At 37.9% G+C, this 16799-nt stretch overlaps 1 protein-coding gene across 4 annotated transcripts in view; it reads left to right on the forward strand.

The window, feature by feature from the left end:
* GLRA2 (glycine receptor alpha 2) overlaps positions 1 to 16799 on the forward strand; it is a 129645-nt gene that overhangs the window by 11551 nt on the left and 101295 nt on the right. For 2 of the 4 annotated variants that reach the window (XM_014960133.1, XM_014960134.1), the window contains exon 3: positions 9916 to 9983. In XM_014960133.1, coding sequence (XP_014815619.1) covers positions 9916 to 9983 — 68 coding nt within the window. Of the gene's footprint in view, positions 1 to 9915; positions 9984 to 10079; positions 10148 to 16799 lie in introns of all 4 variants that reach the window. The other 2 variants (XM_014960135.1, XM_014960136.1) reach the window with 2 other exon arrangements.

The following is a 16799-nucleotide window of genomic DNA, read 5'->3' on the forward strand; positions in this document are numbered from 1 at the left end:
AGGTATCTCAGAGCCTGCCTTGTGTTCCAAAGGAAAAGGTATTACTCTCAAGGTAGGTCCGTGATCACTTAAAAAACCCCACAAACACAAAGCAGTGTCTTTGGGTGGTCTGCCCCCTCTACAATATACAGAAGGTTGGTGGTCCAGTTTCCCCTCAGCTTGAAAGATTCAGTATCTGATCCAAAGGACTATAAATGATTCTGAGTGGCCCATTTTGCAGCAAGGAATTCAAACTTCACTAAGCCAGGGAGAAAATACAAGGGGAACATGGTTTTTCAACCTTGCAATGTAGGTGCTTATCTGGGAGGGGAGAGCCTTTATTCTTGACTATTTTGATGTGATGCACAGAAGTGACTGTTGTAGCCATTACACCCTAGGGGCAGCTGATGTAACAATTACAGAAAAAGTTGTAAGGACAGTGTTGGGACCAGCACTTCTCTCACTCTTCCTGATAGTTGCCCTGACCACTAAGATACAAATGTGCATGATTGCACTTTCTCTTTCCAAATGTTGTATCCTAAGTGCTTTAGGATTCAGATTAGGATACTGAACTTGCTGGGTTCAGTAGACTATCCACACCTGTTAAATATTTTTAAAAGTGACCATAGCTGCACTTTAGGATGAATCCCATCCTCTCTGAATAGGAGACAGTGAGAGAAATACCGCTCCAGTTCCCAAGAAACCCACAGCCTTGTAGCCTAGAAGGTGCCAGTTTTCAGCACTTCAATCTGAGGCATGCATAGAAGATCCTAGAAAGGATTCTTTCTGCATGAAATCTCTCAATATTTTGTTTTCGCTCACAAAGCCAGCTGTGTTTTAAGAGGAGAGCCTGAAATTCTTGAATGCTTTTTCAATGGAAGGTTGTATGTGTTGACTTCGCGGAAAATGCTCTGAGCTGTGGAACCTCAACCTTGTTGAGAAGCAGGGTTTCAGGAAGGCCCTGAAGAGACTATTGTGAATTATTTGCTCCCTGCAAATGGTTCCCCACTGTGCTGAAGCATTGTGCTCTGCCCGTGGATTGTATGAGGCCCTTAGGGTTCCTCCACAAGGGCCTGGGTGTTATTCACCAAAGCACCAGACACTGCAACTGCTTCTAACTGTCATGGGTCTGAGATTTTTTTGGCTGTAGCAAACAGAGCGCTGCCCAGGACCGCACAGTAGTAGTATGATGCTCTTCTCCAAAAGCTAATAACCCCTGCCTGTGTGTTTCTACATCTCCAAAGCCCAGGACTGCATGGAAGCAACTGGACACATCTACAACTAGCTGAATTGTGGGCACATTCTCTTAAAGAACAGAAATTGATATTCAGTTGATACATACAGCATAAACAAACTCATTCTTCCTCTGTCCTGGGAACACATCTACAGGTTATCTCCCTCGTTTTTGTACTTGAGGAAATGCAGATGAGAAAAGGCTAAATGCTTTCCTTAAACCAGCATAGTTAGTCAGAAAAAATCTAGGATTAACATTTACCAGATCAATGCTCATTATGTTAGGCTGCTTCTAATGACTACATTCCCAATGTGTGCTGTCTTTATGTCTTCGTCTTAGGCTATAAAACTGTCTTATCAGGACTGCTCTTTCTTCCTGTGCCGTTTATTCTGTCCAATAAAGACTTTTTCCTAAATAATAAATAAAAGAACAGTAACAATTTGGACAGAATGCTGCTATAAACTCTTACACTGCAATTTAAAGCAGTTGTTGAAGAGATGCATGCAGATTACATGCATGGGGCTAAACCAGAAGCGTATATAAAAACTTCTTTTTTACCAGATATGAAAGTAGCCTATTGTCTACATGTAAACACCGGACAATATACTCTCACCCATGCCAAACTAAAATGCAGATGTGGCCACTCCACATAAAGATTTCAAACTGCAGCAATTTTTCTTTTCAGAAGGTGATACCCCATCAGATGGAGCAGTCTGAGGTGCTAAAAGCCTTTGGACAGTCTGGTTATAGGAGCCATCATAAAAATTAACATCTGGAAGAATTTTGCAATTCTTTGGCTCTATACTCCTGAGAATAATTTTGCAGATTTTGGGCTCCATACCCCTGAGAATTTTGTTTTTTTTCACACTTCTGAGGTGTGTTTTGTGTGGGGTAAAGCACACAAAATCTGTTAAAAATAGGTTTTGGGGTTTTTTTCAATAAAATAAAAAATTTGACTTACCAAATAAATAAATAAATAAATAAGGACAGATTCAATTCATGCCAATGAGATCCTCAGTGTGGGTACGGTCTGATTTGCATAACTTTGTAGAAGACTCCTACTCAGCATGACTATTGGTGGTAGAAACTAGAAAAAGACCATATACCCTGACCTCGCAACATGCTTTATGTCAGCAGAGTTCTGAAGCTAAGTAAAAGCTGTGGGATGCTCCTCTCAGCAATGCAGTGAGCATCCTGCACCAAAGAGCCGGTGGTTTCCTTACAACAGGTGGTTTGGTATTAATAAAAAAGTAGCCAGCTTATAAAATGTTTATTTTCTAGGTAGGTGAAGAGTTCTCATTCCTTCTCCTATTCTTCCAGTCATTTTATACATATGAAGAGCTGATGACAGGAAAAAATGCCGGTGAAAGGTGCCCAAGAAGTGCTTTAAGGATGTCTTGGAGTTTAAAGACAGATTCTTTTTGGTATTCAGGATGTGAGAGATCACACTCAAGGTTCCCAGAGAGGAGAAATGTGAAGGGGAGGAGATAGGCGACTGAACTAAACATACAACAGATCAGCTGATGGGAGCATTGAAGCTGAGTCAGGAGGGAGGAATTAATTTCAAAGTAATATTCTGTGCAGATTGTATGGGAATGAGTGGAACTATAAGGAGGTAAAAAATGGGACCTTCCCAATAGCTGAAAGGTTTGAAAATAGAAAGAAAATTTTATTTTATTAGTGCTAGATGTGGGGAGTTTATGGGGCTGTGTCTCTGACCAGTTCCAGATTGCCATCTGTACCAGCTCCTGACCATTTCTGTTGTCACTTGTCCCTATGCCTGAGCCATCCCATTTCTCTAAATCCCATTGTTCATCTGTGTCCCACATATCATTTTGTGTATAATTCCTTAGCAGCCATAAATCAATGTCTGTTTTGTAATGTTAGTCACCCACACTGCTCTTTTTCTTCAAGTCCTGCATATTGCTTCTGGCAGTAAAGCAAGGAACATTATGGAGATATTAAAGGTAAAGATGGCAGAATTGTGAAATAAAGTGAATGTCTGAGCTCAGAGGAACCAAAAAAAAAAGGAATTAGAATTGATTCTGAGACCTCTTTGTGGCCAGAGAGAGAGGTATTGACCAAGCCCTGCATTTGAGAATGCACCTATTGACTCTTATAACTGAGCTTCCATTAATTTCTCCAGCACAATATCAGAATAACAGGGAAGGAACAAAGTAAGAAATATTTAGAGACAAAGGAACAAAGTACCAACTTATTTTTTTAAATAAATGTTTCAAGGTGAGTATGGCAGTGAGTATAAAGCAGTTCATTCTTACTGAAAATAGAGGTCTAGAATGGTTGACAACATTTCAATATTATTATTAATACTTTTTTTTTTTCCCATTAAGTAGATCTTCCCTCCTGCCTTCTCTTCTCAGTGAACAGCTTTATCTTGTGGTTCCATGCGGTCTTTTAGATGACTTCGTAAGTCATTATTAAAAATAAGATTACCCAGGAGGAGTTTGACTGACCCTATGCTGGAGTGAAGATTTCATGACTAGAGATGTAATACCCTCTTTTATTTAACCACATTCAGCAGTCTCCCAGGCCTCTGCACAAACTGTGCAGTTCACATGCCTATCAGCAGCAGAGAGCTCTGTCTTCATTAATGCAAAGCAACTGAGCAGTTTCTCAGAATTAGGTGTGAGGAACATCTCTGCTACCTGCTTCCAGTGAGGCCGAGCGCCTCTGCCTTTCCATTTTCTCACTTCAGTGAGCACTGCTTTGTGATAAGAAAAGAAGTAGGTGCCTGGATCTTTTCATGTCTAAGAAAAGCAAATAATTCAATTTCTCCAAATACTGCCCATTGCTCTATTGCACTGGAAAAAGGAAGACTTCAGAAAGAGATGCCTTGCAATGAGGTGCTTGTCATGATTTGGAATGGAAATATTTGGAAGAAAAGTAGAGAGATCAGAGGAAAAAATGTAGTTTGCTGGACACATGAAGAATTAAAACATTTATTTGAATATTTTCAAAGTTGACAAAAGTGCTAAGTAACTTTGCATCATAGACTTCTAGTTCCACTGGGAAGTCTCTGGATGTAAGATTTCAGATTCACTGTTTTTCAGATTTATTTCCACACACTCATTTGCACATGGAAGGCTTGAGCTCTGGGACTCACTGCACTCAGTCACAAGTGTGACTGAGGCTTGTGTAGAAATATCTGAGCTAGCTTTCAAGTAATTTGCTCGGAGGTGCTCTGTGCCACACTGAGATGATACAGAGCTCAACGCAAGGTATAATGCCTGAGGTTAATGGCCTCCGGTGAATTCCAGCCTGCCATGACTATAACAGTAGCAGCCCTCAAACTACCTATGTGAAAGCCAGCTCCAGTCCATTTACACAATTCGTTGTGACTGCTATGGCTATATATTCTTTGTAGGCTAGGTCTGGTTAGCTGGATAAATCAGGAGCATGTCAACTGTTTTAAAGGGCTTTTCATTTCTGAGTTCCTGGTTTGTGGAGTGAAATAAAATAGTGCCTGAAAATTGCTCTTGTGCAGTGTCTATTAGATAACCTATTTGGAAATATCCCACTGCACCCCAGAGCTGACAGTAATATATGTTTCTGTTATCAGCCTTAGCAGAAAGAGGCAGGGAACAATGAACACATCATATGGACTATCCTGTAATGCCAAATGCAGAACTGAAGAGGTTTTGTAGTGTGAGACTTACCTTCCTCTTCCAGAGCTGTGTCTGTGGACAAAGACATTCGCTGAATGTGAAGCATGCCAATCCAACAATTTTCACAAGCGCTTTAAGGCACAAAAAAAGTGGGTCTTAGCAGGAATTCTCCTTCCATGAAACGTTGATAGGATTTTACCGGCATGATTCCTGTTACATTCAGCAGTAGTCCCACAGCTGAAAACTCATATACCACTTCAGAAATTGATTACTCACTGTGTGACCTCAGAATATGTCAATGTATATATATAGATGGGTTTAGCTGTACTTACTCCACAGATATTTTCTTTCTGTGACTCATTCTGTAATCACCTGGATCTGACAATCACTGGAGTATTTGTCTTGTGGCTCCTCAGTTGTATTTTGCTGAAGAAGAGATTTCAGTTTTGGAATGTGACATGCCCTTTTTATATCCAGGTCATGTCATAAAGCTGGATTTTTGCTGAGATGTTTTCTCAAGTTAATGAAGTGAAGGGAAGCAGCTTAAATCTTGATGTAAAAGAAGAGTTCCTTTGATGCCATTTTGCTTTATTATATTTGTATGTGTGCCTGCATGTGCACTTCTGGAAATAGTCAGCTGGAACTAGGGAAAAATTGTACTTCCCTCTATTTGTTATACTGTCCTGTTGATTCCATTCATTGTTGCCTCTATCTCTTGCCTGCTTTGGGTAGGCATGTTGTGTATCCTCCAATCTGTAAATACCATTGCCGTAAGTGATGTTGCTCATCCATATTCCTCAGATACTTTGTGGTCTTTGGCCTCAGCGATATCAGTGGGAATAGAAGTCCTAAAAAGGATTTAGACACCTAAATCTCTGCAGGTCTTGCTCTGGTTCTGTACGTGCCTCTGTAGCTCTTAGCCTTGTTTCGGTGATCATAATGCATAAAAGTATATTGATATCACAGAATATGATTCTGAGTTTCAGATGCAACAGTAAGCACCCAACGCTCTTGCCACATTCTCATCAGGAGATATGGCATTCTCAGCAAGCTAGGTTATTATATATGACAGATGAACTTTCAGAGTATGTTAGTTTTAGCTTGATGAAGCAGAACAATATTTTTTTCTTTATTTGATTTTTCCAGCAAATTGCATCAATGCAAGGTACCATACAATTACTGTATTTTAGAGATTCCTGAGAACTCTGTCCCTGTGGGTTTGGTGGGGTTTTTTTGAGTTTGGAGGGGTTTTTGTTTGTTTGTTTGCTAGGTAGAATTGTCATCAATGAATAATAAAAGCAACTTAAACATATGTGCCTTAAATGCACCTGGACTGTTACCTTGTTGCATTGGAGTTGACAAAAGAAAAACTGGAGGGGAAAAAGTGATTTCATTTTAAAATATATTTTGCTTAATTTTTTAGAGCTAGTGTCAAGTCTTTTTAGATTTTGGGGTGTAAAGTCAAATTGAATGTTTCCATTGCCTTTGAAGAATTTTAGATTATGTTCTCAAACATTGGCTATACTTCATAGAATTTTACTGCTTTCATTTTAAATGAACTACTAGATTACAAAAATCTTATTGATCGAGTATATGAAATGTATAATTGGAAAAAGTGATGTTGTATGGCCTCTTTAAAGTGCACTTCTTCCTTAAGATGTACAACACCTATACACCCCTCCCCACTGGAATAGTATCAACAGTAGAAGAAAAAGATCAATAAAAAAAGAAAATAACAAAAGCATTGCAAACTCCAGTGCCCAGTTAGTTATCTTTTTCTTATCTGCTTCATTCAGTCATGTTTCCTATGCGCATTTAGGAATCTCATCACTAGCAAATTGACTTTAAGAGAAAGTTGGACTTTTAACTTAGAATCTGTAAGTTATATGATCAAGTGTTAGCTTTTAATAATATCATAACATCATAGAATAGATTCTCTGATAAGTACCTTCTGTTCTCATTTGGTTGCAAATCTTACATCACACTTTTGATGTTTATAAACAATAATAAATGATCAGAAAAAAAATGAAATGGTAATATCTCACCGATAAAGTTCTTTTCAGAAAACTCTGAGGATAAAGAGAACATGACCTGTTTTCTTGGCAGTATTTAGGTTCACTGAGTTCTTATACTGTCCCACATTTTCTAGCAGAAAGCAAGTAAAAGATGTTATACAACTGAGTAGAGAAATAGGAGATATTTGCTAGTGTATTTCTTAACATAGATAAACATGCTTAGTTGGTTCTGCTGCCACTCAGGAACTCTGAGCTGTAGTGCTCACATATGGCAGCTTTTGCAAGACAACACCATGAAATTAATAAAAAGTTGTCCAAGAGCACGAGAAAAAAACAAGGCACCCAATCTTTACTGATAAAACTGGTCTTCAGGAATCCCATGCCTCTGAGACCTGAGTGTAAGTCCAGATCAAGAAAAACTCAGTGCAGAAGAATCAGGCTACAGAGCATTTAGGCAAGCTGGACACAAACACGTCCATGGGACCACATAGGAAACGTCAACATATGCTGAGAGAGCTGACTGATGGCACTGTGAAGTCATTCTTAATTATCTTTGAAAGATCATGGCGCCTGGAGGAGCTTCCTCATCACCAGGGAAAAAATTGTCACTCCTATCTTCAAGAAGGACAAGGAGGAGGATCCAAGAACTAAAGGCTGTCTAGTCTTACCTTGAAGCCTGGAGCAATTTCTCCTTGAAGCCATTTCCAGACATGAAGGACAGGAAGATTACTGCAGGTAGTCAGCATGGATTTATGTACGGGAAATCATTCCTGAACATGCTAATAGCCTTCTTTGATAACTTGACTGGCTTCATGGTTGAGGGGAGAGCAGAGCAGTGGATGTCGTCCATCTCAACTTCAGCAAGGGTTTTTAACCCTCATAGACAAACTATTGGAACGAACTAGCTAAATGGACAGTGAGGTACAGGGAAAACTGGCTGAATTACCATGCTCAGAGTTGTGATCAACAGCACAAAGTCCGGCTGGAGGCCAGTCACTAGTGGTGTACTGCAGGGGTCAATACTGGGCCGTTACCGGGACAGTACTCTTTGACATCTTTGTTAATTATCTTGATGATGGGACAGAGTGCACCCTCAACAAGTTTGCAGGAGATACAAGGCTTGGGATGTATGGCTGATGCCCCAGAGGGTTGTGCTGTCATTCAGAGAGACGTGGATAGGCTGCAGAAATGGGTCAACAGCAACCTCTCAATGTACAGCAAGGGGAAACGCAGTCCTGCACCAGGGGAGGAACAATCTGGGAGCTGACTGTCTGGAATGCAACTTTGCAAAAAAGGCCATGAGGGTCCTGGTGGACACCAAGTTGAATGTAAGCCAGCAATGTGCCCTTGCAGCAAAGGCGGCCAATAGCCTCCCAGGCTTCATTAGGCAGAGCATTACCAGCAGATTGAGGAAGGGAATACTTCCCCTCTGCTCAGCACTGGTGAGACACATTTGGAATACTGGGTCCGGGTCTGGACTCCACAGTACAAGAGAGACACAGGCTTACTGGAGGATCTGTCATACAAGAAGAGATTACTGAGTACTCAGCCTGGAGAAGAGAAGGTTCGGGGGCATCTTGTCTATGTGCATAAATACCCAAATTGGGGTAACTAAAGAAGATGGAGTCAGATTTTTCTCAATGGTGCCCAGTGACAGGACAAGGGGTAGTAAGCACAAACTGAAACACAGGATATTTCACTTAAACGTAAGATGGTCTAGGGGGACTGGGTGATTTTCAGCAATTCACAGATTCTGCTTGTTTAGATGTAGAGAAATCTGTTGATCAAGCTGCCCAGCTAGTAGAAATATCATCAAGTAAAAAGGAAAAAAAAAGAAATTGTGGAGGGCGAATGTCAGACTATTTGGCTTGTTTTAGCTTGGTGTTGAAAGTGAAAGAACATTTACCATGTAAGAAGAAAGTGTTTTTTAAAAATGATTGTTGCAAAACTGAGTTGAACAACACACTTAATTGGAATTTAACAGCCTCAAAATATACTACTGTTGTGTTTTTTCTTCCCAAAACCAACATGTTTGTTTCCTCAAAGGTGGGTGGTCTACACTCAGGAAGCTGATAGTATACTTGTTTCACTGGGCACATTATCTTAACTTTCAATTTTTTAAAAAAGAAACTAATACTGTTTCTGTCATTTGTACAGCAGTTTCAGACCTAAATATGACACCAAATGTAGGTATTTCTATTCTGTGCACTGATATTGTATTTATAATATAAGAAAAACAATGTCATTAAAAATAATAATGAGATAAAAGAGAAGAAAGTGCTTGATACTCAATGCTTGTATCAACTTTTGTGTCACTAGAATTCAAGCATTTAGCATTAATCCTTATTTATTCAGTTGAGAACCTCAGTTTATTTAACCACGCCTAAAAATCTAGGGTCCTGATAGACAACTAATTAAGTATTAAGTCCCCATTCATTCTGCTACACACCAGTGATGGGTAAATAAAAGGAAAGGAAGTAGGAGGGAAGAGATCACAAATAACTGTTTAATGAAAGCCATGTCAAGCAAGAACAGATATTGTTAAATATTTTTTATGGCAAGGCAGACATCTCCAGATCAGGTGCACAAAGAGCTGCTAGTCTAAGTCCTATTTCAGTGAACTGTAGTCAATGTGAAAAGTGGCACCTGCTGGGAATTTCGGTGGCAAGTCATTGCATACAAAGTGGAATTGGTGTGGAGAGATAATCTTTTAGTTTCAAGCTTGAGAAGGAAGGGAGAGATGAGTGGTTGCAATGCTAAAGCCTGTTCTTTGCTGGAACTGTGAATAAAGAAAAAGCTGTTATCCTCATGTCCTCACTCAACTCCTCTAATAAATCCTTAGATGCAAGGATGCAGCCATGTGGTTTTTTATAACAACTTCCACTGAAACTAGGTTAATTAAATTAGTGTTGATAATGTTTTCCTTTTGATTGATATGATCTGTCTGGGAAAACTCACTTTCTACTTGTTTGCAGCCGCATCTGTACCAGATTGTACGGAGGCTGAGGGATCTGTACTTTCATTTCAATGTATATTGCAACATTTTTATTGCATTCCACAGGTCCTCCAGTAAACGTTACTTGCAATATTTTTATCAACAGTTTTGGATCAGTCACAGAAACCACAATGGTAAGTGATATAATGCCATTGGCACGAGAACAACAATACTTAATATATGTCATGAACACAACCTGTCAATTTTTCTATTTATTGTTCAACTTGCAGGTCCTCCTGTAAATGTTACCTGCAACATATTTATCAACAGCTTTGGTTCAATAGCAGAAACTACAATGGTGAGTGGGACTGGTCATTGAAGCCATCTTGTGAAGGAGTGGAATGTGATGTAGAATAGAGATGCTCAGGCCATGGAGACATTTACTAAGTTATTAGCTACTAAGAACCTAAAAGCTGAATTAAAATAAAATAAATATAAAATAACTATATAAAGAGATATATAAATTATTAAACTCAACTATCAAGTCTAAATGTATATATATAGTGGCTGCACCATAGCCTGTAGTGACTGTGATGGCAGCAAATATAGGCTTTCTCAGGTTTTATTAGCACTAAAGAGGCAGAGGAATGGCTGGAGCTCAGCTGTGGGGCTCCCTGCCAAGTACTCCATATTTTGAGTGGGTCTTACACCACATGCCGAACTATCTGCTGTTGCAGACTGTGCCGACCGAACTACCAGAACGGTCTTGTTTAACTTAGCTAAATCTCTGTGACTTGCAGCCACACCAGTAACTGAAATGAATGCATAACCTGAGTTCAAATGACTAAAACACATAGCTATAAGGAGATTTAGGTATTTTGAGGGTTAAATTGGTACAAGGAAGTGATGGAATCCCAGCTGACTGAAATGTGTTGATTTAATTTAAAGAACACTATCAGTCCAAAAAAAAAAGAAAAGCCAAAATGAAAATTCAGAGTTTTAAATAGATACATATAAATAGTTCAGATTTTCATTTCAAGTTGAGATTTTTCTTTTAAAAATTGCCAAAATTTAGGATTAATGAAGTCAAAATGAGAAAAATGGAAATGAAAATTTTAGTCCAACTTTTTTTCTGTCCAGAAATGAATTTTTTTTTCAAAATTTGTTAAAAAAAATGAAAAACATTTTTTTCTCAGTGTATTTTAAAGGTGCAGAGACTTTTAATCTTCTTTTTCAAATAATCAGCTAAAAAGATCAGTTAGTTATTCAAGCACACACACACCTGACTACTGGGGTTAGTCCATAAAAAGCCTGTTGATGGCTTTTAATAATAAAGTGATAACCTTGTAATAATTATCAGGTGCTCATCTGGAGGAAGTGGGTTAAACCCATTCTAGAAAGCATCTAGTGAAAAATCCCAGCTTGACTTTGAACTCTTCAAGTCACCACTGCAACAAAATAAACTAAAAATGAGTGCCCTCACCTTCATTGAAATTTTGCAGGAGTTATTCTCATTGCCTCAGGACACTATGGGCAGCTATGGACACTTCTGAAGCAATTGGAATGTAGTTTCACAACTCTTTTTTCCAGGGATTCCTACACAGCGTCCAGGTGTTTCTGCATTTGCTGAAGCCAGAGGCAATAAAGGTGCTTAGCATCCTTTAGGACTGAGTTCTTGGTAACTAAAAATGAACTTGCTACCCATAAAAGGACTTAAATTTTAATACAGAACTACTTTTTTATAAAATAGCATAGATACTGCCTTATAATCCTCAAGTTATGAAGAAAGAGCATAACCAAATCAATTATTTTATTTAATATTCAAATACTTAATTTAAACTCAATTGTAATTCATGTCACCATTTTAGAATTTAGAAAGTGGTGCCTAAAGGCATGCAGGAACACAAATCTTCTGCTCCTAAATAATTTAATTTAAAAAAACACCCTGTTTTTTAATGTTTTCTAGAGATAAAGGGTGAGTAGGGGAGGTTGCTTTCTTAAATAGTGTGGGAAAGACTCTTTTATAAATGGCAAGTTATAACATAAAGAGCTATAAAATAAACTGAGAAGTTAATGTTTTAGAGTATGTATCTAGAATATTTTAAAAATAACTTGAAAGAAAATAAAAATCAAGTTTAAAATGTCAGGAAAAACCATATCTTGATATAATAAAATTATCAACAGACTTAATTTTTGAGGTTTTTTGGAAAATTTAATCTGTTTTGCTATGTTTAAAGGATTCTGAGTGGATAGCTATAAATGTAGCATTTTTCACCCAGCCATGTCTGTTGATCCTAGCATGTAGAGGCATCAGCATAGCGTTAAGTAGCAAAAATCCTGCACGTCACTGGCTTTACAAGATGGCATTCAATGAAAATATTTGCACGACCTAATGCTGATTGCATTAATTAGACTCCTTCATTGCTTTGATTAAATCCCCTCATTGCATTTTACCTTCTATCAAATATGTTAATGTGCACCTTTCCAATGTTCATTAACACATTCTGCTGAAAGCAGCTAAACATTCAAGTAGATGAAAACAAGGACTATTGGCTTTATTATTTTGCTTTGTTCATAATATCTGCCAAAGTTGTGGAAAGATTTCTCTTAGATGCAGTTTAACGGCTTGATATTGATTTTCTTAATGCTGTCACTTCTTTAATGATTAGTGTGACTAGTTTTAGGATGTTTTAAAACTGCTCTGAGAGGCAGACATCAATTACTGTTCCATCTACTTCGCCTTTCTGAAATAGATGTTATCATGTGGTAAAAATGTTGGCATCCCTTGTGATAAACAATGAGTTTTGTTCAACTCCTAGGATTCATTTTTCCTTATAAAATGCTCTTGATGGTTTTGACATAAAACTAAAAGATTCATTTAAAACCCTGGATTGTAAATTCAATAGAGGCATTCCTGTCTCAGAGGACAGGAATTCTTAGTGAAACCATGTATATGTACTGTATCAGAATATAACTTGGACAATCTACAGCAGCTCATTGGAAACTTGGGAGATGAAAACTTGGTTAGAAAAGCTTTCAGTAGGAGAAGTGAACGCAGCAAATAAACAGGATTACAGTCCCAGATTTACTAAATTCAGTAAGCCAGGTTCTCAATAACATTAGCAGGAGTAGCTTCTGTCTTCTGATTAGGACAGACAACAGGATGAAGTTCATCCCTCTGTGAAAGGCCAGCACAACTCTTGCGTCCAGTATATTCTTCTAAAAGCTAAAGTTTTTCATTAAGAAATAAAACAGGATTTTCTGCTAGTTGTCTCCAAACTGATGAATTCCATGGAGTCTTCATGAGTTTTGTTGTCAAAAATGCATATGTATTAGTTTTTCTGCACTATAATGCACATATGGGACAGTATCACAATCGATATTTTTTTTCTCTAAAATAACTTGTTGGCTTCCATATCAGAATGATGCATATTATACCAAAATAAAAATAGTAAAAAAAAGAAAAAAAAACCAGAGTCAAGATGGAATTGTTGGCAATATTCTTCATTGATTCATTTGTCTTTCATTTAAGCCCTAACTTGCAAAGAAAGAGAAAAATACATTCCTGAGTAACTTCACTGAATAAAGCAGTTATGCCAGTGAGCTCTGTATCTATTTTTAGAAGCATTCACACATGCAGTATTCAGCAGAAAATTCACTGTACATCATGACTGCAGTTGAGTATCACAGATGAGTAATCTACATCAGGCTGGGCAAAGTCCCAAAGAATTCAGATGTTCAGTGTTGCTAATGACGAGGATTTTTTAGCTATCAGCTGTAGGAGAAGCTAAGAGCAGTTTGTACATTGACGAGCTAATTGTTGATTACAGAAGTGACTAACTGTGAGGACATTATTATTGTTGTTATGCCCTATAATCAATGACTGACACTATGCAGCAGGTTCTCTGTTGGGGTAAATGCATCAAACTCCTGTTGTGTTTTGAGTACTATTGTTAGCCCAAAAAAATTGCCATTCCTTTTAAAATTTTAGGAGCAATAAAGCTTGGCTGTGTATGGCTGTTTGATATGATCTTCCCACTAGAAAAAACATAATTATAAATCAGCTTGTTAGAACCTGACTAATTCACATGTATAGTTTGAACTGCATAAGAGTCTCCCACTGAAGCCACTGGGGACACCTTGCATGTTTAGGTACATGGGTAACCAAGTGCTTTTCCTCCACATGGCCTTGAAATAAGTCATTAAACCACAGCTTTTGTGGTAGCTTTCATATTCATTTCAAAAGGGAGATCAGTCTCTTTGGCAAGACCCTCCTATGCATGGAAGGCTAGCTCTTTGCCTGAGACATCTGACTCAACCCCCGGGCAATCAATGTTGTTGGAGGGGAAGACGGGAGGAAAGCTAAGATCTAAGATGAGCATCAGTTCAGAAACAGAAAGCAGCACTGAAGAGTGAACGGAGCTCCCCTGAACCCCCCTGAGACCAAAGGGATCCAGAGCTTTGCTGAAGCTCTGGGCAGTGAGTCTTGTGGCCATGGATTTGCTGAAAAACCATTTCTATATAGATTCCTATAACACAAACTAAGTATATTTGTGGATTGAGTCCTAAATCTTCAGATAAATCTACTAAAACTAATCAGATAAATATTCCTTTAGTATGTTAGTATTACTCTCATCTTATGGCTTGAGAACAGAGGAAATCTGTTTATCTGAGTTGCCTTGAGCTATTGCTGGCATTGGTGTTGCAACTGAGATTAAATCTTCAGGTCCGCACTCCCTGTTCAGAGCTGTGGTGCTGTCAGAAAGAATTTGTGGAGCAGGTGTACTCGAGGTTGTGTAGGAGTACATTACTACAGTCCACCCACTTCTACCCTCAGGAACTTGCAAAATACACAGTGTAGTCTGCTCCATGTTGTGATACCATTCTCAGGAGAATTTTTCTTCAGAAGATAGTTACAATGTTAGCACAGGAAAAATAAACTTAAAATTTCTGCCCATGATTAGCTCTGACTGTGTAAACACACATCTCTTTCAACTGCTTATACCACAAGCATAAAAGAAAAAAGTAATGATGGTTTTGTGATGCACATGTTATATGTCCATTTTTTTTCTTATTAAAAAAATATAGATGTATTTTTATATATATGCAAAACCTATCAGACATAATGTGCACGCCCCATCCCTGGCAGTGTTCAAGGCCAGGCTGGATGGGGCTTTGAGCAACCTGCTCTAGTGGGAGGTGTCCCTGCCCATGGCAGGGGGGTTGGAACTCAATGATCTTTAAGGTCCCTTCCAACTCTAACCATTTTATGATTCTATGAGCAAAGATTTCAGTTAGGTTTTACTTCTCACAATAAGGCTTGCAGAGAGAAGGCATTGCTAAGATATATCAGGGTGATGGCTCTGATGTAACTGAAAAAGATAGTGTAATCCTATTGGCATTATTTACACTTTTGGTATAATATATATCATCACATGCAAGCTCTTCTATGAATAAAGATTTTTCAGACTGTTTTTTGTTATCTAAATCACCAGCTACTGAATTTCATGAAAGCACATTTATTTTTAGATATTTCTAAACAATTTACTGATTTGATTTTTTTATGATTTCTATGTCATGTGGAAAAAATCTCTCGACTTTCTACAGATTTCATTGTATATCTTATTTCAAAGAAAAAGTAAAAGCCATTGCACAAATAGTTGTAGCAATTTTATTCTATCAGTAGTTGCTGATGACAGCAACTGCATTTTTATTCCGCAGAATGAAAATCAAGTGTTTTCCTGGGTTTATAAATAAAACTGTCCCACATAAACTTTTAAGACACTCTTAGTTTCCAAGACGAAGAAACAAGGGAAAGTATGCTTAGGGTTAGCATATCCTCACAAGATGTGATGTCATTTTGTAACCTCAGAACTGCAAGTAGCCATTTGATCTTTAACTGTATGAAACAACAGCACCATAAAAAGTACCATGGCTCATGAAAAGCAGAAACAGACTTTTGTAAGTATCTTTAATAATTATGCTAATCTTGAGACCTCTCTCAAGTTTATTTTACTCTAATTAGTAGACAATCTTGTTTTGACTCACATCTACCCAACAGCAACGTGAAAATGATAAAGAAAGGAAGAAAAACAATGTTCCTAGTGAGATTGTAAATCATCATCCCATTTGGTTCAAAAACTGTAACAGTTTGGATGTCAGAAATGTTCTGTCAGGGTAGGAAATGCTGAAGCTTAGAGGGGCTTGTTCACAGAATCTGCATATTGGGCAAGCTGCTGTCTTCAGCTCTAATTAGAGTGAGAATATTTATTTATATTTCAAGGATGATAAGTTCTTTAGACTACATAGTTCACTGGCCTAACTATACACAGGTCAGCTCATACATTTTCCAAATCAAAAGCACAGTGTTGTCATTTTAATGTTCTGCAGCTACCATAAAGCAAATCCTAAATGTCAGGGGTTTGTACAGTCAGTAGAATTATTTGGTAACATATTCCTTCAGATAATATAATCAATATAAATACTATTAAATACTTTCAGACGAAGAGTAGATATATTTCTAAGAGAGTGTTCACAAGCAAGTTTAATGTAGTAATTTCAGGTAAATATGCTATAATAGCAGGGAAATCTGAAGGAGATGAAGCCCTTATTTGCTGACTTCAGAAACTCAGGATGAGGAGAATAAGTATTAGCACCTTTCCATTCCCTTCAGAGAGCTTAGACCCTAAAAGCTCTTTTCACACTCCCCTTTAATAGCCAGTTCTTGACACAGCGTTAATGTTGGTTCTAAATGAACCTCTAAGTAATTGCTGCCTTTCCCAGTTGTGACTAGCAGACCACTGAGCAGAATGCAATTAGAACAATTTTAATGGGATGCAGAGAGGGAGGAGTGAATGAAGAAACATACAGAGAAAAGCATACAGTAGATAGAAAAAGGATAAAAACAGTAAATAAGAAGTGCTGGTTTAATTTCTTCTATACAAATCTGGCTTCACTGGAATTAGCAACTATTCATGAGCACATTAGAAATAATTGATTTACATATTGGA

This window comes from Calidris pugnax, unplaced genomic scaffold, assembly GCF_001431845.1.
Source record: "Calidris pugnax isolate Ruff unplaced genomic scaffold, ASM143184v1 scaffold188, whole genome shotgun sequence".
In the NCBI taxonomy this organism is placed as follows: domain Eukaryota; kingdom Metazoa; phylum Chordata; class Aves; order Charadriiformes; family Scolopacidae; genus Calidris; species Calidris pugnax.